The sequence below is a fragment of the Syngnathus typhle genome, linkage group LG7, assembly GCF_033458585.1.
Source record: "Syngnathus typhle isolate RoL2023-S1 ecotype Sweden linkage group LG7, RoL_Styp_1.0, whole genome shotgun sequence".
NCBI classification, from domain to species: domain Eukaryota; kingdom Metazoa; phylum Chordata; class Actinopteri; order Syngnathiformes; family Syngnathidae; genus Syngnathus; species Syngnathus typhle.
In genome coordinates this window covers 17,458,993-17,483,713 of record NC_083744.1, presented here as the reverse complement: position 1 = coordinate 17,483,713, position 24,721 = coordinate 17,458,993, and the positions used below count along the sequence as shown (strand labels likewise).

Sequence of the window (24,721 nt, the reverse complement as noted above, 5' to 3'; positions counted from 1 at the left end):
CTTCTTCGGAAGTTGAAATGTTAGCGTGATAGCTTTAGCAACCGGAGTAGCTCGCTTCGTTGTCGATGACAACAAGATACAAACTCACTACATAGCTTCTTAAATCAACAATGGCGAACGTCGTATCGAGTGCAGAAATGGTTCCCCGAACTTCTCGATGATCCACTGAAAGATTTCATGGAAGGAGTTCTAGCTTTTCTCGGGCTACAGTGTGCCGTGAGTCAGCCCGCACAGCCAGTTTCCTTCCTTGCTCCCTTCCTTCCTTCCTTCCTTCCCCTCCAAGCCACCCAGCGTACGTAACGTAAGTAATGACGTACTGTCGACGCAGATGACGTAATGTGACCGCGAAAAATAAATGGCAGCTTCTCCGTGGCTGGTGGGTATTGGTCGCGTCTATCGAAATGCCACGTCACAATTTACAACTGTTACGTTTGGTTTAACCAACCCTAAATTATTAGCAAATTGGTATCGACATTTCTACCCAAACTATAACAACGACCAGTGAAGGTTGATTTGTAGCGCTAGGTGTTCACCACCCCCTTCAAATGGCACACCTGCATTTTGCGGCCACACCCGTCATTTATCAACAAGACTTAACTGGAAGTTGGTTTGCAAATTTACTAGTAGCGTGCCAACAAACTTTACTCGCTGTTTGCTAACATTACTAACAGGGGGAGCTAGCCGTAACCAACTTTAATGGCGGGGATGACCGCAAGCTGAAGCCGCTGTCCATTGCTTTTGAAGGTTGGTAAAAACTCGCGACTGTCAACAAAATATCGCGATATTGTGTTACTGCTAAATTATTACATGATTAAGTGAAACCTTGAAGAAATTCTTAACGGAAAAATAAATTATACTACCACTAGATACTGCCGATATGAATAGGTAATGTACTGTAAATAAACTGTGATTAGTTTCCCCTGGCGGTTTTGAATGAAATATCTAATCACTTACTGGCATTACGTTTGAGCTTTCAGTGATTCATATATTTAAATAACAGATGTTGAGTTCCCTTATTTCAATTTGCAATCGTGATTAGTTATCAGTTCATGTCCCCAGGTGTGGTTCAGTTTTGTTCTGAGTCAATGGCTAACTTTGTCCTCTAGGTGGCGGCAGATACACACTTAAACGCAGACGTCTTACCTTTGGATTTTCATTTGACGGAAACATTTTTAAATAGAATCTAACCTTTTCTGGGGACTACTTTGTAAATGACATGATTTCAATTTATGCCTTTGAAATATTATTGGATGGATGTGTTTCACGCAATGCGCATTTCAGGTGAATTCCTGGTTTCAGTGTGTGCATGGGATCATCCGGTGTAATTTCCAATTAGCACATTGCTATTTACCCTGTTGGATCATTAGGCCTCATCACAAAAGGATAATCCAGTCAAATTTCAAGTTTATGCTTCTCATCCGCTGTGGTGCTGCTTGCTAATGAGTCGTGGCACAATTACCTTGCAAATGAAGACAAATGTTTCCATTTTATCTCGGATAAATCTTTTTGTCAGGCTGTAGCCATGACACATGGAGCACTCAACATATCATTTGCTCATACAATCTTGGATAAGATTTTCTTTTTTTTTTTTTTTTTTTAGCATGCCATGATCTTATTTTTTTTCATAATCCGCCAACATGATGCTTGCCCTCTTCTTTCATGTTTATTCAACTACAAAGAGTACCAGGCCACTTTTTTTAGACAAATGAATCTTTATGACAATAATAAATAGTACAATATTTGAAAAACAACTGACAAATAAGACTATAATAATTTATAATATACCTTAAAGGTTGTACAAATGCGATGCTGCCACATGAGGGTACCAATGTGAAAAATTTGATAATGCTCATAGAACTAAAAATGGAATTTGCCTATAGGAAAATATGCTAAAGAATATGTAATTTTATTCATCATCATCATCAATAATAGTAATAATAAAAATAATAATGTTTCTGTATTTTCAATGTAATGTAACTCCTTATTGACTCATCTACAGAGTCGACCAGGCATCTTTTGGGAAAGCAATCTCTTTGCGCCAGCATCCTCTTGACTGCCCACTGCACCAATTTCTGCTTTCAAGACGTCATGTCAGACAAAAGGTAATTTCAGCCACCAAAGTGCACCACCTGTTTTTTTTTTTTTCTTTAAGGTGACAAAAGGAAATGTCTATTTGTGGTGCAGCATTTATTTATTTATTCGTGTGAATGATCGAGCAAGATATTCATTTGGGCATGTTGCCCATTAAAGGGAGGCCACTATTTGAGGAATTATATTATGTCTAGCAAAATAATGATAATAACAATAAATGATTGCCCCATAGAATCATCCACTTTTAATATTGCTCCTATCCTTATTCATTAAAAATGCACTTAATTGCAAGAGCTGCACATGTGACTTCGCTTAAGTGTTCCAGTCGGTTTGAATAATAAAGTGAAACAGTCAGGTGCAGGATGGGACTAGTCCCCAGTTTAAAAAAAAATAAAAAATAATGTGAGAACTCCAGAGCTGTATGCAAATCCTTCACTGCTTACCTCCCCCATCTTTTCATGTTGAAAAGAGGAAGGAACGGCAAAATCCGAGGTGGACGGCGAAACCAAAGTAGTCATTAGGAAGATTCTCCAACCCATTTCCATAAATACGGTAGCGGGAAGTATTTAGGCAACTCCAAGTCTATCACTAATGAGAAAAGACAAAAAAAGATTCATGTGCATCTTTTATGTGATCTTTCGGGGTAGATGAATAATTATTTATGATTGTAGAGGCCTAAAAAGAAGACGAGGAGATAGCTGGGTGGGGGAGTGGTAAAAAATTGAAAGGCAAAGTTAAATGAATATTTTAAGGTAAATGAAATATTTAAAGGAAACAAATGAGGCAAACATTTAAAACAGCATCGATAGAAACTGCAGTCGCCTTGAGGAGGACGCTTTTCCCAACGCCAGTCACACCAGGGCGGAGCGTCTGTAACCGAGGGCTGACCTTAGCATTATGCGAACATTAGCGTAGGCGCTCGTGTTTCATTGACCTCATGCTAGCGGGGGAAAAAAGAAGGCATTTTCCGAACACGTCCGGCGTTTATTCCTCATGAGCCTTTTTTTTTTTTTTTCCCCGCCGCATTCGAATGTATAGCAGCAATTTGTGACTTTCACCTCCCGTCACAAGAAATCAAGAAACAAATAAATGTGCTTTGTAGGGGCGCGCAATCATTTGTTTTCCAAATGTGAACAGAATTAATCAGCAAACAAATAATTCATCAAGTCAATGAGAACAATTATCTCAAATATGCCTCTGAGACTCCATGCGCACACTCAACTGATTAATTATCCCGCTAAAGAGAATTGAGTGGAGCTTGATATTTGAATGTGTCCTCTCAACACGCTCTTACCTCTCTTGTTCTTACAAGAAAATCCTTTATTTTGCAGCTTTACACGTGTGCGCTAATAAATCCATTTTATTAGGACCCAAGGGATATTTTAAGAGTTTTCGCTTCGCGGCTTCCCGGCTACGTCATTACTGGAGCCGAAAGAACTGCAGAACTTTAAATTTGAACCCTCAAAGAAACTTCACGAACCTTCATAATTTGCAATATATTTGAATCGTTATGAAATGCATTTAAAAGATAGCCGTGACCCTCGCTCGCTGATCCAAGTTCAACTTTGTGTCCCGCTCGCTAACCTGTGGGCGGACCATTACTTACTTCAGAGGCAGACAGACGTCGTTACCCGTGTGAGTGATGGCAGAGCACCCCTTTCCCAACAGCTTTATTTCCCCGCTCAGCTCGGTCGACGCCAGCTATCACATCCCGTTAACAATCCCATGGCTCCGGCGTAAAGAGAAGCTCCTTCAATCAGCGTCCGTCCGTTTCGCTCGCCGACTGAAGGGCCATCCTTCATCGCCGGCTGGGACGATAGACCACGCCGCCCTCTTCCATATTCAATCGTGATTGACACCAGTTAGGCCGTTCAGTCAGAGTATTTGGAGATGGAGCTGAACAATTATCGGGGTGGAAGGCTGATTTTTCAATTGCAAAGGTCGTGACCTCTGCTCATGTGAGTTACTGGCACAAAATGGACAAAAACAGATGAGGGTGTTTTATTTTTTGTTTGATGATTGTTGGAGTCATTTGCAGAATAATTGTATTTGACAATCAAACAAAGCTATTAGAGCATTCTTTCAAGTAAAATATATCGTGTAGTTGCTGGTTCTCCATTAATTCCAAGATTTTTCTTAATTAATTATTTTTTTCTGTTACCAGGCAAGAAACAGAAGTAGAAAATAAGGATCAATTGTGATTCTTTACTGTAAATTATAATTCGATAAAAAATTTATCAAAACATGCTAAACTGCAATGGCAATATTGAGTGAAATCCGATTATTTTCCCAAATCACAAAGCCCTCAGATTTCGGGGTCCTTTCTGTCCGCTTTTCACTCCGAGCAAATATTGTTTCATTTCAAGTTAAGTCCTGGGCGTTGACATTTTAATCCGAGCCAACGTAAGAAGCAAACGAAGGTCATCGGCGTCAGCAGCTTGCCATCACATCCAATCGTTTTGTCCTAATGATTCGTTTACACGTGAGATCAGGTTGATATTTTATGTGGAAGCACACATTCCATTCAAGGCCTTTTATTCTATTAACCTGTCCCGTCTGTAACCAGATCCTTCCCGGGATCATCCCCATGTGGCTTAGCCTTTGATAAATATGCTTTTAGGTCGAGCTAATTAATGCATTCAGCCGTGATTTTCCTCACTTGTCAGCCACACTTTAACCTCGTAGCGAAGGAACACACTTTCCCGTCTGAAATTAAAGGTCCTCCGAGACGCCAGCCACGGCGACGTGACGTGCCGCCGCGCAAGCTCGTATCTCATCTTGAGGGCCTCGATGAAATGTTTTGAGCATAAATCCAATCGCGGCACGTCGTTGTTACGTGCTGTTGACATATTCCGAGCAAATACGCTTTAGTTTATTACATCCGTTTGCTCGTAGTTTCTCGGTTTGATACGCCACCAGGGGTTTTTCGCTAGATGTGTTTTAAAGAGAAAAAAAAAAGCTCTGTGGTTAATTCTTTTTTTAATTAAACATGTTTTTATTTGGGTTTACGCATTTCTTAAGAGACGCCGAATCTCAAAAACCCGATAAAACAAGCATTCGCTTAGATTAACGTCGGCACAGTCGGGCAAAGCAAATGTGGGCGGCTTGTGTCGAGGCAGCACATTTGAAAGCATACGCTAAGCCTTAGCTCACTCCGCTACCTTGTCTCCGTTAATTGAACCTCTTCAGCATTTTTTAAAATGTATCCCTGAGTATTTCCTTTTACTGCCTGCATAATTGCCGTCCGCAGCCGTTTGTCGGTGAAATGAATGGGAGGCGCCGCGGTCGTCAGCATCGGCTTGTTTAAATCTGCTTAACAAGACGAAGGCACCGGGCGGGATAGTTCAGACGCGGGGCCGTTGTCATCCGCTCGTAACCGTTTTAACACGACACCATGTTTGTAGCGCCTCGATAGGTAGGCCGGCTACCGTATAAGAGCGATTTTTGCAAGTGGGTCAGGTTTGTAATGGCCGATGACTAGTGACTTTTGTACGAGCTGTGTCTCAGAGCTCAAGCAAACTCTTCATTCTGATTTAAAATCATAGTTCGTTATCATTAAATGACAAAAGGCATCTTGATTCGAAGCGAGACAAACACCATTCAGCGTTCGGTTGGCTTCAACAACAAGTTCACCTTAAGGACGAGACGATTTGTCAGGACTGTGTGCGGTGTTGAGACAAAAAACTCCATCTTGACGTTTGCCATCAAACAACAATGTTTTGTACGTCTGTCAAGTCATCAGGGTTGAAAATCAAAGATTGATCAATGCCTCTGCCAACGTAAGCATCTGAAAGGCTTCTTTTAATTGACAGTGGAACTGTCAGCGCGAGCCGAGCGTCTCCAGAGTGATGAGACAAAAGCAAAACTTACAATTACTCTTTCTGTCATTTTTTTTCATGTTAAATGTTTAAGTTTCCCATCCGCGCAAAACAATAAATACCAAAGCTGTTATTTCCCTACTCTGGCTCCAAGCCTTCAAAAAGAATTAATCCGGCATCATCGCTAGAGCGTAACTACAAAAATACTTCCTCGTCCTTTTTTTAAAGAAGATGAAATCATTTTTTCCCCGCCATGTAATTCTTTCCTCTGTATTTCGAGAGTTACTGACCTAAAAAGGTTGATCAAAGACTGTTGGAACTGCACAGCCTGCAGCAACCAATAAATTGGTCCATTCCATGTTTTGCACTGACAAATTATTCTCCAGAGTGCTAACATTCTTGGTAGCAACTCAATTAGCAGGAGACAGACGTAGGGAGAATTCGCATTTATGTTCCGCAGACGTTTCAATATTTTATCATTCCACCGAGCTTCCTTTTATGTCACACAAACGATAAGTATTTGCTCATACTCTCACGCAAAGCCGTCGTTGTTTTTGCCGTGGGAATCCGCACACCCGACCGATGTCTTTTGGCTTTTACACAATGTCGACATGGCCTTGAGCTCCCGTATGCTTTAATGTCGCTGTTAAAAGCCAATATTTTTTATTATGGCAAAGGGGGAGACTGATCTCGTTCGGCGTTAATGTAAAGAGCAGTGTCGACGAGTGGAAGAATCGTTTTTGGAAAGTCTCTGTGTTCTCATAGAGACATGCTATTAAAAAAAAAATGTTTTTAATGAATTTTACCGGCACCACTAATAGTATTGAGATGTTATTCAAGATGAACTCAAGTTCCCCCCTCCAAAAAAAATCAACGCTACAAATGTACTCCTGTTGACACACGCGTTTAAAAAAAATAAAAATAAAATAAAAAATACCTTTCATATCAGCAGTGAGCTTGTATTACCTGCTCAAACAACCAACTGAGACTTTGCATGTGGCGACAGCAACAAAAACACACGCTCGCTCTTTTCTGTTCTCCAAATACGGAAAGGGAAGCAGAGCACAATAACAGCCGTGTCGTCTCGCCGTACGCCGCGCGGCGGCCAAAAGCGACTCGGCGAATGCTGCATAATTAACCGGCAGCCAAATGTTCCCTCGAGTCACTGCTTTATTAACAAAGCAACGGAGCCCTTTTTAATTGGCCATTTCATTGGAAAGCCAATTAGAGAAGATAACATCAGACACATTGATCAAGAATATGATGGTGCGCTGTCTTTTAAATTTGGACCTTTTATGGGCTATGTTCCTGAAAAATGACCTGATGTAAAATACTGAATAAATGGTTTGAACATGTTGTGAAAGCAGAAGAGAAACGCTCTGTACTGTAAATATTGTATTTACTATATTGCAAAACTGTATGTGGTGCCGATTCATTTGAGGATTTATTTCATTTTCTTTTTATTTCTCAATAATGGATGTGCAGGTATAGTTTTTATCTTAATATATTTGAGGGCTTTCTATGGTCCAAAACGTGAGGTTTTGGTCGTGTATTCAAATGACTATGGGCATTTGGAGAGTGAAAATGCAAACTTTTGAAGACAGGTTTCAATTTTGAGCTGTTTTTTTTTTTTTTTTTTTTTATTCTGGCAGCCAAAATTATGATTAGAAGTAAATTTGTGGAACCATGTAATATAGAAGGGTTATAACGTAGGATTATTAGCAATTAATCTGTCGATTATTTTGTCCGATGAATCCGATTTTTAGAAAAAGATTTTAGTATCCATAAAGTTATTTTAAAACAAACTTCCAAATATACTTTAAGATTCAGGTACTGGTATGGTCCGGAAATAGTCAAAAATGTTGCTCATTAATAATTAAAAAAATAATAAAATAAATTAAGATAACCTCTCTGCTTTCATGGAGCACTGCCGACATTGCACAATATACTATTGACCATTTGATATTTTGAGTATTGGACAATTTTGAATAAAAAAAAAAGATATCCAAACCATTCGACGATCAAAAATATTTCGCGATTAATCGAATACCGTACCGCACGTATTTAATGCGTCATAAAACACGTTAAAGAAAATGGCCAAAGGTGTGACACGTATTCAAAACATTAGTCACCTTTAAAAGAAATCGAGAAGCAGGGTGCTGCTGTGCTCAGCCACAGGGAGGCACCACCTGGATAGCTCTCTTAACCACAGACCCCTTCCACAACATGGCTCATTAGCATTGTGCCAAAGATGGATGGCGACTTTCCGCACCGATTGCCGGCCGCCACCATACGAGCCGGCCGGGCAAAGCCTTTCCTTCGGTCCCTTGGCCTGCCTGCTGACCTGCTCCTGCGGGTCTTAGTTAACATTCAGGGGCTCCTGACCTGGAACACGGGCTTGGCAGCCGATCCAAGGTCCCACCATCCCCAAAGAAATTAGAGGCGGTTACCTTTCAGGAACGACTTGCTAACCTTCCCCAGACCATGTAAATGTAAGACATGCAAGTGATTTTCCCCCGTTCCCCGACCCTATGTCATGCTGTCATTGAGGATGGCAGGCTTGTGTTCAATTTGTGTGTATTTGACCGCTCACCAGTGACAAACGATGGCTCGGACTAAAAAGAAGGTTACATTTAAACACAGCACAGGTCAATGGGGTAGTCGCCTTAAAGCTAAATCATTGTCAGGGAAACTAACGATGCAACATTATAAGACAACAGGGCACCCCAAAAGATAAAGTGCAGGATGTCATGCGGCGAGTATCTGTCTGTTCCAACTGCACATTCATCTTGATTTTGCATAGACATATTCTCGTTTTACCCAAATGGAAATGGGAATAAATAGCTTTGCGTGGAAGGCAATCTTTTTGTATTACGACAATGTCTGGCCGCAGCGCTCAGTTGCACTCAAACACAATAATCATTTAGAAAGACACACCACTTAGGCTGGAGAACAAATATTTTAACTCTTGGAGTCCAAGAGCCGTTCCACCTGCTGTAGCCATTTAAAAAAAAAAAAAAACACACACAGGAAGTCTGGAGAGAAAAAAACAAACAGAGGAAGAGCCCGGGAACCCAAGCACGAGTTGTGGCATCTTGACAAGTCTTAAGTAATTCTTACGAGAACAAACAGCCCTAGGCTTATTTGCCTCGTTGCTTTTGTCAAAACAGAACATACGTATATACAGCCGCTAGGCTAGGCTAACAAAAAGAAGTCCATTATTGCTGTTATTCCTAAAAAGTAAACCATTGTGTCGTTTTTTTTATCTTTTTTAACGATGACCAAAATTTTAATGTTGACAAAAAAAAAAAAAAAATCACAGGAAATATCCTCCATGCTTATTTAAAATTTGGAATTTGTAAACAGTATGACAGCAAAGGGCCGACCTCAAAATAAGTTTGCTTTTCGCTGTGTCCATATTTTGTCTGCACAAAGAAAAGCAGGCGGCCGCCGGTAATGAGCATTACTGTAGCTGGCGGTTATGTGGGCACGCCGTGTCCGGGTAGCTCAAGGACGGCCCAGATTAAACAACATTCGTTCATCTTGTCAAAAAAGCCCAGCGCTCCCGAAACTGCCAAGCCGGAGGAAAACGGGGGGCCCCCCCACGCGACCCACGCTTTGGGTGACAGGATAAAATACAGAAGAGTTTCGCCTGAAGGAAAACTATCTTTAATCTCTGTCCCTCCCGGGCACTTGCAACACCTGTTATTCTTGACGGCAATGCAAGGGAGGCCATCTTGCAGATTCTTTTTCAGCCGGGTAATTATTGCACTAATTATTCACTTTGCCGTCGTCCTCTTCGCAGGTGACTACTCGCTCGCTCGCCTGTTTGCGCACCAAAGCGTCTCGCTGGAACAGTTGTTCCACTCCTTTTCCCCTTGCAGATATTTGACCCTTTGTCATGTTTGCAATCTGTACAGTCGGGGGAAGGGAGAGGAAAAACAGCCTCAAACTTTTAATTGCTCACGAGCGAGTGGAAAGGCACAAGTTTGGCCATCTGCTCCCGTCAGTCAGAACTGTCCGGGCGGTCTCATCCGCTCTCCGTGACGAATCTATTGGGAACACTGGCACGGCGGACTTGTCGTTATCCTGTCTTTTGCAACGTTGAATTATTATTTCACTTCAATTAATCAGTGCCTGGAGTAAGCCCCGCCCCCCTCCTCCACTGCACTCATCAATAATTAATGAATCAAGATATATTCTTTTCATTTAAGGGGACACATTAATAATGAGACCTCGGGGGCACGAAAGCCTTTAAGACAAATATCGGTGCTCTTTGACTAGATTTAATTCACTTAGTAGAAATACAACATCAAATACTAGGCCTCCATTAACTGATCTTTCATGTTAAATATGAATATCATGAATATTCTATTCACGGTCATGCGAGAACAATTATCCCAATGTGTGAAAGAAATAAAAAAAAACAAAAATAATCCAGTTTTAATAATTTACATCATTTAAAAAAAAAAAAAAAGCCAAACGGACTCTGAAAATGTTCCCACTGGTTGTTTTTTTCCAAAATGTCACCTCATATTTGATCTGCTGGGCGAAATGACAAAGCAATGCACTGGATCAGACGGAGATCAGTGAAAACAGACGTTTCGTTTATGGTGGGATCAAAGTGTCATCACTGTGGAATTTACCAGCCCTTGGTCCTGAAAGCCAAAAGGTTAACTAGATTGGCCGTGTTTGTTGTTGTCAACAAATCCTAGGAAAAGACCAAAACCATACGCCAAATATTCTTGTGCTTTGTCTTTATCGAACATAACTTTTTTCTCGAATAAAATGAATCTCCTAGAAAAGCAAATGTTTTTCAGTGTGATGCCTTTCAAAATCCCAATTTTCTCAAATGAAAGAATCTTTTCGACATCGTGGCTCATGTAAGAAATGACATGAAACCTCATTTTGACCTGATTCATCTGCAACACTTTGAGCAACTCAAATGGCAAGCAAATTCCTTATGAAAGTTGTTGAAAGAAATTAAATTCTTTGCCAGACCTCCTAAAGGTCAGCTCTTCCCTTTCGCGGGAGAAATAAGAATGCTGCGCCGCGCCGCGTCGGCTGATTGCTTTACTCTCTAGGCAATGTCAATTTTGTGGAAGTACCGGCGGATTAAGTCGGCGGGACGTCAAGGGCCCTCGTAGAAGCCGCTATCTTGTCTCAGCCAAGGGTCCGAAAGCCCATGTCTATTATCAGAGACACCCCAAGGACAGATGTTTTAAGCTTAGGGGGGGTGATGGAGAATAATAGCACATTAGATTCCTAATGTCTCTCCGATGCGGGACTCGCGGGAGGCAGAACTCCTGGGTAATCCAAATTCATCCCTCGCTTTCTCGCTGTCCCTCTTTCCCCCCTCCCCGTCTTCCTTCAGGTTCTTTGCACTAAACAGAGTTGGGTCGTCTGTACCTCTTGAGGTGTGGAATCCTCGCCTGGAGCTACATGCAACTCGCTCCATTCATCAAACGCGTGACCCTCTCCAGTCAGGGATAAGATTCTCCCGACTAATGAACCCAGGACACGGTAAGAGCATATGTGTGTGTCAGATCATGATGAAAATATCTAATTAAAAAAATAATAATTAAGGAATCAGTGATGAGAAACGACTCAAATTTATATTATTGGCAGTTTTTATTTCGATTGGTCAATCAAAAAGCTTTCAAGAATCGCGCGAACCTCAGTTGGGCGGAAAAAAAAAAAAGAAATCTTCCGAGTATGTACATGCTAGCATTAGCAACTCCCTACTGCCTCATCACCAGCATGAAGCCCCCAACCCCCTCCTCCAAACCGAAACCAAGGGTACACCTTGATGAGCGAGGAGGGAGGCTAATTTAGTCCCCAGGCTTAATTAATCCAATGTCTTTCTTTTTTTTTTGATAAATGACTTGCAAATTATGCTGCAATAGCGGTATTGTCTGCCCGCAGAGCTGTCGAGTAGTGCCATGACACAATTGGCTAAAGTTAAAGCTCAAGTTAAGTCAACAATTTCCTTTCCAATAATATGTACTCTGTGCCCCCGCTAAGCTAAACACGCTAGTTGGATTCAAATTGCATTTGTGGAATATGAATTAAGCAGCATACTGTTTTTATCCATCTCAGAAAGCGGCCATTTTGCAACTTGCTGTCAACTGAAAATGACATCACCGTTACTCCGGCCAATCACGGCTCAGCTTGCAAATTTGACATGACCAAACGCCAATAAGAAGCAATTAAAGAGAAATCAATAAATAAATGCATAAATAAATGCCAATTAAAATGAATTGAAGTGTGATTTGACCAAAGTTCTAATTTGATCTCAGGCTATATCCCAAACTCTGGCAACACTTTTACTCTTTGCAGTCCAGACTCGCTAACTTTCCCAGAAATTTCCGCCCGTATTTCGCCTTATGTTGTATGGACTCCACCAACTACGTCTCTTCTTTGAAGCGTGCATTGTCCTAACCGAGGCGGCGCTTAAAACTAACGATGTCATAAATTCTTCCAGCTAATGCGGCGGCGTGTAAAGGGAGCGTCGGTCGGTCGGGTGGGGTGGGGTGAGGGTCTGGTGATTTGAGAGGGAGGGATGATGAGATTCGGTGGCCTAGCCCAAGCAGTGAACTTGATTAAACTAATCTCATCTCTATCAAAGCATCCCTCTGATCCCCCTTGTCCCATTTATTCACGGCAATGGGATAATTACAGCGAGAAGCGCCGGGGCCAGACGGCGCCGACTGACTCTCTTCCGGGCCCCTCAGACCCTGGGCGATACGCCTCCTCGACTGTGCGGCCGGTTCATTCTAAACACAGATTAATTATGGTCAATGGGAGGCTTCACATCTGTCACTCTTAGTGAGGAAAAATGGAAATGATTCCTCTGAAGATGATAACGGATGGATATTAAGTCATCTGCTAGTCGGAGGTTCAATAGGGTTGAATAGGGGCCGCGTTTTAATTTTGACATTTGTCAGAATAATATGGGAAAACAGCAGGGGTTCTTCTAATAGCTTGCTTGTACGAGAAAACCCACAAGCTTCTCTGTAATGACACCTGCCTCTGATGGATGCTGCCAATTTAACACGCGCGTACGGCCATTGTCGTGACATTCACTCTCAGCGAAATGTCCTTCGTATTATTAAACCTGTGTGCAATTAACACATTTCTTATTCGGTCATTAATTTTTCACAGCGTGTTGAATTCTTCTTTTTTTTTCAGGAGGAAATTAGCTGAATGCGACGACCATCTTGAAACGTTACATACTTGTACGCGTGCACGCATTCTATTTACGACTCCCGAGTATGCAAATTAAAGCGTGAACATGATAATATATGTTTATGCAAATGAGGCATGCTTCAATGTATTAAGCAGAAGGGCCCGGTAGGGTACTTGCAAATATTTTCCTTTTTAAGTAAATGTTTTTTAATTAATAACACATAAATAATTGAGTAATGCAATATTTATGTAATCAACTCAGAGGTGTTTATGGTACATCTGCAATCTTTCCAGGCACTTCCATTTTGCTGCTTCCGAGTGCATTTTCCACATATGGAGTGTGCAATAAAACGTGCGGGGGTGTCTGGGAAAATAAATATAACCCTGAACAGCTCCACGGCGCAGAGCGTATTTAAAAAAGCATTTTGTATTTATTCGGTTGCTGTGTTAGCCCTTTTAATTTTTATTAAGAGAAGCAGTTAAGGGTGATTTCAGTGCTGTCCCGCAGACCATTATGGCGTGCGGTCGGTCGGTCGGTCACACACACGGCGCCAAGCACACATCCCAAGGGAGGATGAACAGACAAGACTAACAGACAACCAGTCAATGTAATTATCTCCCGGAGTGGTGTGTGTGTGTGTGTGTGTGTGTGTGTGACGCTCCGGTCAAAGCTGCGTGGCCCTCTGACAACAACCTGCAAGACGAGTTGTTTTCAGCGCCACAATGATTAGGCTTCTTGCGATGGTGTTTTTTTTTTTCCTCCCATTCAGTCTTGTAATGTTGTGTGCAGTCACTGAAAACTGACCACACCACTTCAAACTAGCAAAATTATTTGGCTGCACTGGGCCAAATAAATAAATAAATTAATTAATTAATCCCACCTTTATTTAATGAACAGGAAGTGCCTGTTGCATTATATTATGGCGGCAATGTCCATGTTACAGCTTTATGTGCTTTTTTTTTTTTTTTTTTGGTAAATCATCATGTCTCGCTTGCTTGGCTATTAACAGCAGTGTCCTTTCATTGGCGTTATCTCCAGACTCCTGATTTACACAGTTTGGAACCTTGGCCATATCCCTTAACTTCCAAGGAGATAGCGTAATTAAATTTGTACTTTTTTACAAGTCGTACTCGATAAATCTGAATAAATTAACAAGGCATTACGACGACTGCTACATTAAATTTGCATAGTGTGTTTAATGAATATGCAAGTGCAAGTGAAAAGGTCTGCTACTGTGAACTCTTGGAATTAGCATAACTACTTCCAGCGTGTTTCTTAAATAATGCTCTCATTTGCACATCACTGAGTTGGCTAATTCTAACTTCAGTCAGTGTAGCCTCATAATTAAGACTCCCGCTTTAATTTTTAATGAAGTTTACGTTACATCAATCCTGACAGTAATGAGAGGGACATGGAAACAAAAAGGGTGCTAATAATTAAATTCGCCAGCCAGTTTGCGGCGCAGTAATTCCTGAGGAGAAATTACATGGCTAATTATTAATTTGCTCTTCATCCCATTCCGCGGATAACGGCTCGTCTCCGTAGCGGTTATGCTGAGATGCAAAATGCCTTTTCACTGCCCCCGATGACTGGGAGGTCTCGTGGATTTTAGTGCGCAATTAATCACGTTGACACTCACGATTAAATGCTTTTTATTGGTGTCCATTTATTAGACCATATTACCTGAGTTGGTTTAGCGCCCGTTAAAGTCTGTCACTGGGATGAGGACATAAACAGGGTAATGATTGAATAACAATGCTGAGATGAGAGCAATATTGAAACATTTTGGACCTATACGGGGAGAAAAAACGATTTTTCGGACTATAAATCGCGTTTTTTTTTTTTCATAGTTTGGGTATTTTATGGCTGGTGCGATTTATACTCCGGTGCGACTTATAGTCCGAAAATTACGGTATATTTTTTTGACTGTACGGATCAGTATGCGAGTATCAAATCAACAAGATCTAGAGAAAATGACGACGTTTGGCAAGTTTGATTTATAAAGACAAGAAAATGAATCCATTTGTCCTCACTCTTCATAAACGGCTTGGAGGGTTGGGAAAGAAAAGTGTTCTGGAATAGTGAATGTTAAGAATCCAAGTGGCCTCTTAAGCCTTGAGGCCTGAAGTCTTGACGTGTGATTTGAGTCTGAGGCGCTGCGGACCCGTGCTTTCATCCCTGAAAGAAAGAAATCGGGTTACAGCTGTTCAACGATGACAGGCACTCGAAAGTCCTTTTTTCTACGACTGTTTCGAATAATCTGGACTGAGATCTTCTCATCAAAACGTGTCCTTGAGAGGACGACGTTTGTACAGCAAGATAATGATCTCAAAGTGGAGACGGATGGATGAGAATTTGGTTTTGTCTTGTGTTTGTGAAATGATTGGAATTATGATTTTGCATGAACCTTTAACAACTCTCCAGTACCAGTAGCTGTAATTTGGTCATGTGATGTTCACATGCTGAGCCGTGATTGGTCGTTAACTGAGCCTTGAGTAACCGCGACGTCATTACGTTACGGCGGGTAGATTTTGCTGCTTAATTCGTATTCCGCAAGCACAATATTAATTAGAATGTTATATTTAGACTAACGGCGTCGCATTATACCGATTATTGTCGAGAAAAATATTGACTTGATTTCCCCTTTAATGTGAGTCTTCTGGTTGTGGTAGTTACGAAGTAACTAGATTAATCAGCAGCCAGTGTAAATCTTTATTAACGATCAATAAAACAACTAATTGATTCTGATGTGAGTTTCATTGCAAAGGTATTACTTTTGGAACTCACCCAAATTTTTTTATTATTATTTTTTTTTTCCATCTTCACTGTGACACTTCCACAAAGTAAGTCATCCTGCTTGTTGTCACGCCAACAGACTGTTTTACCCAAAGTTAATTATTTGGGACTATAATAGTAATGGTTTAGCGAGGCGAACCAAACATTTCCCAAAATGATCAGAATGTTAATATCTCCGTCTCTGCGACCGATAGCGCCGCTTCTCGATACGGGGGGGGGCGCTACTTGACATTTCATCGGATTCGTCCCCATCATTCCATTATAATAACCCGAACCCCGCAGATCAAATCTGTTTGACAGAAATGTAATTACATTCTTTTGTGTGCGTGCCGCGCGACCCACGTGTATTGTTCCCTGGCTCTAATTCAAATGCTCCGGTAGCGCTGAAGTACTTGTTCCCGAACAGGTCCGAGTCAACAGCATTATTTTCAAGTGTGGCCTCTTAAGGGCCTCTACTAATCAACATCACAGTTCATTTGCCGTGTTGCCACTAGCCTTGGATGACAAAATCCCCGACAGCCAATGCCCGCTTCAAGTGGCCTTTATCAACAAGATTTCAGAAACATAAATACGTATTCTTTTCTCGCCATTCGCCACGCTCTCCTCGGCTGCTTGAAGAACGGGGTTGCATCTCCACTCCGACATTGCCGAATAGTAATGCGCCCGACGTGTCCGGCTTTTCCTCTCGCCGTACGAATATTCAAGCCCGGATTTAATTAATATAACAAAATCCTTGTTTCCTGCACACTTTTTGATTAGTTGTGGATTAACAGGACCTTTATGTTTTCCTCACGGCGGCTCAGGTTAGCTCCCCCCCTCTATTACTAAACAAATGAATTAGTGCCTGGAAATGTGTCATGCATATTAGCGCTCTCAGCAGAGCTGGTCAAGCATGCCGGAGGAGTTTACAGCGTATTGGCGCGACGATGCTTATTGCGTTTGTCGCCAAAGCCTTTTTTTTTTTTTTTGATACATGGTTCTTGTTTGAGTCTTACAGCAGCATATTTCACAGCCCAAATTAAAACGTATCAATAAGAGAGAGGTTATTAGTCACTGTTGGCGCTCGTTGATGAACTGATGCTATCCTTGAAAAGGAACTTCAAACATGATCAATTTGTTTCTCATGAGACTTTTTGTGGCGTTTTGTACTCCAAGTATTTTATTGTAATTACCAGTGTAGCGTTACTACAATCGAAAAAGCACACTTCAACAAAGTGAGACTACGCTCAAATCTTGCTAGCAGCTTTCACTTAGCCAACTGGATGTCCGCACATAAATTGCAAACTTTTTCAAAACAATTTGGAGACTTGAAATAAAAAATATAGAGCGTTAACCTTCCCCGTGGGTGTCTCCATCATCAGACGTGTGTTTTTGTTTACTAGCGTCGCAAACACCTTTCATATTGTTATTATTATTATGTATTGTGTTGTTCTGGTCTTTGGCTTGGTTAGCCGTCCTTGGAGACGATCTATTTCCCACATGTATAAGATGAAAGACGGAAAGGAAATTGCCCCTCATTTGGTCCCAGTTGGTTAAGTGTGTTCCGATCACTGCCAAGGTCTGGATGAACACGAGCCGCAACACAATAAAAAAAAAAAAGAAAGAAAAAAAATTGCCTGATGTGTTTAACCCCCAAAGGAGTGACTTGTTTGTGGCGTCGCAGAAGCGGCCTAATGAACGCCAGTGTCAATAAAAAATGTTTTAAAAAAAAGCTTTGGCTTAATTCCGGGTAAACAGGTCAAGTGGTAACCTGCTTTCTGCCAGCATTAATAACAGTGATGAAGAGATAATAGAAAAGTGAGTGCAACAGAGAAGAGGGGTTGGAGGTTAAACCCACAACTTTGACCCCCACAGGTCAAACTGTAAGTGACCCACCATATCAATCCATTTAGTGCGCCTCACGTCTTATGTCACGTTTGATGTTTCCCCACAGTAGTTCCGCTTTCCCGTCGTCTTTATCCTTCCATTAATATTATTTCATCCCGTGATCCCCTTCCTCTGTGCAGCTCAAAGCCCTCCATCTAATTTTTATCTTCTGCCAAATCTAACGCTTTGTGACTGAGCTTAATTCATATCTTTTTTTTTTCCCTCCCTGTGCATAATAGCCCGGCTGCTTCACGGTGAAAGTTCACTCTCCTGTTGAGATTATTGTTAATATATTATGATCGAAACGTGGCTCCTCGTTGCATTATTCGCTCATTTCCAGCGACGGGAAGCCTGATAATTATCGCCGAGCGTTATGAAACGCGTTGGCTATATTAATGAGGGCCTCCTGCGTTTCCTTCGCCGCATTGAAATGGACTGTGTCATCTTGTTATTCCGTTCTTCCTCCCCCCCCCCTTTACATCTCCTCGCTTTCGCCTCTCTTCTCTTATCTGTCAGCGGAGAACTATCATGTGTAGTTTAATAGGATGATTTGTTGTTAGGCAAGCGCGTGTCAGAATAAGCTAGGGGGAAAAAAAAAGCGAAATGATGAAATGAGCGGGGCGAGCGAGCGAGCGCTGCTGTCTTGTCTGTAATGAATGGCGCGCTGGGTTGAGGGGCGCGCGGGGGGTCTCTGTTTTGGTTCCAGTCGGCAGCACAAACATGGACCTCAGGTAGTGCGCTCATCAGTCCTGCTGTTTCTCACCATATGGAGTCAATGATCTAGGAGAGGTTCAACACACACACACACACATACACACACACCTTTAGATAGCTGATCATGTTCACAATGGCAATATGTTTGCACAATACAATCCGACTTTATTTATACAATTTGCATTGGCGGAAAATATATTTTGATCATCATCTAGCTATAAAGTAACGCAATTATTCCAAATGACATCCACAAAGGTATAAATAATCTGACTGTCAGAATAAATGGCGGCGAGATGCATACATCAATAAATACGTTAAACACTCGCGGTTGTCACCATCTCATGGCCATAAAGTGAAACTGCTACTTCAAATGCATGTCTTTCCTTGTATGTTCTTTTGTTAACCATTTTAAAAATATTACAATATAATAAAAAAAAAAAATCCCCCCAAAGACACACGATAAATAACTGCCTCTTTCTTTCCAAACATTGAATCGGACGAAAACGCTCTAGTACAAATTGAATTAGACGTTCCCGCCTCCGCGCAATTGAGATATCTGTTACAGATGATGTAGCGTATAATGAATGCCTAATTTATGTAATTAGACCATTAAGCATAATCCGAGCATATGCTCCGAAAGCCCCGAGGTCTTTTTCCAGGTACTCCCTCTGACGCGCACAAAACAACTAATGGAGTGGCACGGAACACTTTACGCTATATATGCCCTGTTTGATCACAAATGAAAAAAAAAAAAAAAAGGAAAACGTGCACAAAACGTCGCATTTGTCCAGATGTGACTTCCACGCATGCAGCGCTCCACGCCCGCCCGCCGCTGCCGCATATATTTAGCCGGTAAGGAGGATGGCCTTGAAGCGCGCGCGCGCGCGGGTGTCCCGTCACATGAGCTAATTTTGGCATTGAGGAGCTCCTTACGAGGACCCTCCGCCTGCTAATTAATTGTCATTCTGCTGAATATTCATACCTTGCCATCAGAGCGTCCTTAATTGCACCGTAAAACATCTCCAGGGGGGGCGGGCTGAAATCACCGCGGACTTAATTAGAGGCGCGGACCTATTGGTTGACTTGGAAATTGTTTTCGCTTGCTCGTTCTCACACTAATGCACAAGCCGTGATCAATCTTTTGAAATCCTCTGTCCTGCGAACAAAAAATGTCTTTTTAATCTAGCTTTTTTTTTTTTTTTTTGTAAATTGTGGTTTTGCAACAATCAAACATTTATATCGAGCACGGTTTAACAATATATACAAACACGATTAAAATAAATGGATGAGGATGCTGCACGTTTAACACGTGATTTTGCATTAAGAAAAACAATACATTGGGTAAAAATGTCCTCAAAAAATTAACGCATCACCTCCAAATGGGCACTCCCGGAAACTATTGCATTTATGAATGTTTACTGAGGTATGAAACGTTGAAAAATGCCCTTTTCCCTCCCACCCCTGCGTGGCTCTGGGTGGCAGCATATCTCAAGCGGCCTCCGTGTGTGACAATATTGTTTGGCTATCATTCGCTGCTTTAGGATGAATGGCATCGATCCTCTTTTAACAACATTTGTTTCCTATTGTGTTCGGGCTGGGGGGGAGCGCAGCGGAGGAGGGCAGACGTGTGAAAGTGGCTGTTTGATTCTCTTTTTCATCCCCGTGACCTCGGCTATTGTGTCTGGTCACCCTGGGAATGTCACGCCTCACTACTCTACTTTAAGATGTTGCAGAGAGTGCCCTTTGTTTTGCCTCCCTTTTTTTTTTTTTTTTTTTTTTTTTTTAAACCTCGCACAAAATTGTTCTTGGGTGTACCCCCCCCCCCCCCCCCTTCCCTATTGCTTCTAAAGGATACTTCAGACTGAGGCACGGTTCACAAGTGCAATGCAATTTGGCTTATCCCAACCTTTGTTCGGCTTTTTCTACAAATGACCAAACATAGTGCAGACTTGATCTACTGCTGCTTGAACTCGCGAGTTTGGGTGCAGCTAAGAGAGCCCATTCACACTCCGAGTCATGGTGGTATTTTCACTGTGCGCACTGGACTGATACCTCATCAACATGGAAGCGCACATGTCGTGCGTGACATGAACAAAATAATAATAAAAAAATAAATCCTCATGGCGCTTTTTTTTTTTTTTTTAACTGCACATAACAAATAAAATAGGCGAAGATGAATGATGTCAGAAGAAGAACGGCGCGGCGCGTTAAAGCACACGTGGCATTTACAACATTTGTAGAAGAAAATGAGCGTAAATTCCAGATGATGTGATTGACTTTTACGCGCGCGAATTAAACACAATAAAAGCCTTCCTTTTATAGTTTTGGTTAATGCACGAATGAATGGGTGTCAAAAGTTGTTTATCCATGGCGATGTGTTGTCATTATCCGCACTTCCTTTTGCACAAAACCTTTTGGGCTGAACATTAATAGGAACTGACAGGTGTTAAAAGCCACTCTGCAGGGGAAGGGTCTCCCCCTGAAAGAAAAAAAAAAACACGCGTTGTTAGAAATATTTTTTTTAAGTAGGCCTATCTGCACCGTCTTGCAAAATTATCAAAACATTTTATTTTATTATATTTCACCCCCAAAATGATCTTTGAGCTGAGAAGATGCTCCATGGGCAGCTTCTGCTTCTCTTTTTTTTTTCTTGTCTTTTTCTTTTTTGCCCAAAATGTCCCCCGCAATGCGATTCTTTTCTGTAATCCGTCAGACTGGTGATGGGGCGCATTGTGGATTTATTGGGGTGGCGGCGGTGGGGAGGGAGGGTGAGCTTTTGGAATTAGCATAAATTATGAGCAAATCTGCGTGTGCGTGTGTGTGGTCTTCGCCATTGCGAACCCTCCAAGCGGAAAGGTGGCCCTGCATGGCCAGGGAAGAAAAAAGAAAAAAAAGCTTGAATAGCAGTCGTTCAAAATAGGCTTCCCATTTGGGTTTCACATTCATATAATTGACTTATGGATATTTTATACAGTTTTCCACCACACCATCTTCAAGGGTTTATTTGCATTCCTGAAGTACTCCTCAGTCTGCTTTCCATAAACACAAAGGGGCTGATTGCCTCATGAAGTTGGAGTTTGAACAGCATTGTTTGCATTGTGTTGGAATGTTTTCATACCGTCCACTTCCTACAACATGTTTACTGCGCATATGGAGCAATGTGTTAATCCGTTAAGAAAATAAAACCGTTATTTTAATGTTGGGATTTTTTATTTATTTTTTACATGTATTTATTTCATATCGCACAATTAAAATAACCATGAATACGCATTTTTAATAAACAAGACGCGCTCATTTCCGCTCGTAAAAATACAATTGCAATTTTATGTGAAATATTTGTATCAAGCGTAAACGCGCATACCTCCACACACCGAGTGCCATCGCAGTTCAATTCCGGCTGCCGAGCCTTTTCACCCTTTTTTCTGTCTTCAAATGGAAATGATTTCCATTGGCCCAAGGTATCCATGTAAATAGGTGTAAATGAAACCAGATTATGCCTTCCTCCCTCCCTCCCTCCCTGCCTCCGCCTCCTGCCCCCTCTCCACCACCTCCTCCTCCTCCCATGGCAATTGTCATGTGATAGCAAAGAGGTGGCACATTAATGGAAGCGCCTCGGCGGGGGTCTTTTCTGCTCATGTCACTACATAAAACTATCAGATGGTTCGAGGAGGGCCATGGAGGCATCATCCACTTAGTCCGGGACGCCCCGATGAAGTCTTGTGAGCTCCTCTAGCGGGACTATAGCCGAGAAAAGACGTCCAAGCAAAGCCTTCGATGTGTCGGCGCACAGGCTGGGAAAACAAGTCCTGCATGAAGAAACTCGCACCAAGGAATTAAGGGTGACTACTTGTTTTTTTTTTTTTTTTGCGCGCGTGTTTTTTTTCGGGGGCGGGGGTTGAAAACTACGTCGAAGGATGCCTCGTCCGGGGAGAAACACGTACAGCGACCAGAAGCCGCCGTATTCGTACATCTCACTGACGGCCATGGCCATCCAGAGCTGCCCGGAGAAGATGCTCCCGTTGAGTGAAATCTACAAGTTCATCATGGATCGCTTCCCTTACTACCGAGAAAATACGCAGCGGTGGCAGAACTCGCTGAGGCACAACTTGTCCTTCAACGACTGCTTCATCAAAATCCCCCGGCGCCCCGACCAGCCGGGCAAAGGCAGCTTCTGGGCGCTGCACCCCAGCTGCGGGGACATGTTCGAAAACGGCAGTTTCTTGAGACGTCGCAAACGCTTCAAGGTGCTGGGCGCTTCCGACCACCTGGCCCCCAGCAAGCAGTCCGACGCCGCCCACTACCTCCAGCAGCAGGCCAAGCTGCGGCTGAGCGCGCTGCAGGCGGCCACCGGCACGCACCTGCCCCAGATGTCCACCTACAACCTGGGCGTGTCCCAGACCTCCACCTTCAAGCACCCGTTCGCAATCGAGAACATCATCGCCAGAGAGTATAAGGTCCCCGGGAGCTTGGCCTTCTCCACCATGCAGTCCATGTCGGCCGGCTACCCGCTGCACAACCAGCTCACCACGGCCTGGCCGCACATGTACAACAGCGGCGTGATGGACACGGCGGCGCCCATCTCCATGGCGCCGAGCGACTACAGCGCCTACGGTGTGCCCATCAAGTCGCTGTGTCACGGGGCGCAGACTCTACCGGCCATCCCGGTGCCCATCAAGCCCACGCCCACCTCCATGGCCGGCTTCTCGGCGCTCCCGCACCACCTGCCCGCTTTCCTGTCCAACTCGCCGCAGTCCCTGAGCCCGACCTCCCCACAGACTGCCACCAGCCAAAGCAGCCCCGCCACCCCCAGCGAGACGCTCACCAGCCCGGCCACGCTCCAGTCGGTGGCCGTGCACTGACCAAATGGACCCTCGCCACCCGTCAGACAAAACGAACTGCTGGTAGCGAACCCAAAGTTTATATGTCTATACGTCGGACTCAAGGCGAGTTGTTTATGGATCCACTCGTGTAGTATATGTTGAATGTGTCGCTTTAAACCGTGTCCTGAAAAACAGAAAAAAATCAGCACAGAATCTCTTATTGCTCTTCAAGAAAGTATAAATTATTTGAAAAGTTCTCATTAACGCGTTGACGCCGGAGTTTTTGTAAGGCCCCTCATGAGGACGTTTCCGTTTTATACTCGCAAAACTTTTGCACACTTTTCTGTGCGGCTGAGATGACACTGGCGCTTTCCTCTAAAAAATAAATAAATAAAAAATAGTGATGGGCCAGGGTACACCAAATAGGTTCGATTTCCCTGTTTTAAAAAAAAAAAAAAGAGAAAACCATTCCAATATCGAAAAGTCTACGTGACGTGCTCAAAAATGCAAGATGTGAATATTGCAAATAACTGAAACGGATATGTTGTAAAATGCACTTTTTAGTTCTACGTTTTAGAAATCTATTTTCCAGAAGAAAAAAAAAAGTGTTCTGTGAAGCATTTAATTTAAAAAAGGCTGTGGTGACCACGTGGATCAGTTGCTGTAAATTTGTACGTTTTCTTTTAAAAGTGAAGCATGCATTCCAAACAAAAAAAAAAAAGTGTTAACGTTCTTGTTATTATTATTTCCCTTCTTTATGTTTTGCCAGCATGCGTGCTTTTGAAGTGTGCAAACATTCTGCAACGAATTGGAAAAAAAAAAGGTCATCCAAATATTTTCTCATTAAAAGTGACGTAAACAATCAAAATGTTTGTTATTATTATTATTATTACTGTCGTTGTATTCAATTGATAGTCACGGGTTGAAACGAACAATTTTCCTGCTTAATATTAATAATAATTATTTTTACAGAGTAATAATTGCTATTATTGAGATCGCAACCTGTATGATTTGGGAGTGGGAGACTTTTTTATTTTTTTTTTTCCCCCTCGAAGCCGCAGACAGGCATGATTTGTGCTCTCCATTAGAATGCACGGTGCGGCCATGGCATGGCCACAGCGCAGACAAGTGTGCTCATTCATCAAGCTGCGCGGCGCTAAAAAAATAAAAACGCTAACAACAAACATTTAAACGCGCAATCTGCGCTCCGCATTTGCAGCACGTTTAACACCCGCTAATGTGACATTTCGCGGAAATGATGCACGCACATTTTTTTTCTTCAATTACACTTGTGCGCATTTTATTTTTAAATTGAACGCAACACGATCTCCTTTTATTTATTAAATTCGATTTTTTTTCTGCGTTATTTTAAATGAACTCGGGGATCGTCAGTCCATCGTGGTGCATTAAACAAATACATTCCGTCA

At 42.3% G+C, this 24,721-nt stretch overlaps 1 protein-coding gene across 1 annotated transcript; it reads left to right on the top strand.

Moving 5' to 3' along the window:
* Nucleotides 1–22,078: 22,078 nt before the first annotated feature.
* foxb1a (forkhead box B1a) lies at nucleotides 22,079–23,411 on the top strand. The gene has a single exon (XM_061283879.1). It carries the CDS (start codon nucleotides 22,389–22,391, stop codon nucleotides 23,331–23,333), a length of 945 nt encoding a protein of 314 aa, XP_061139863.1. The 5' UTR covers nucleotides 22,079–22,388; the 3' UTR covers nucleotides 23,334–23,411.
* The last annotated feature ends 1,310 nt before the right edge of the window (nucleotides 23,412–24,721 follow it).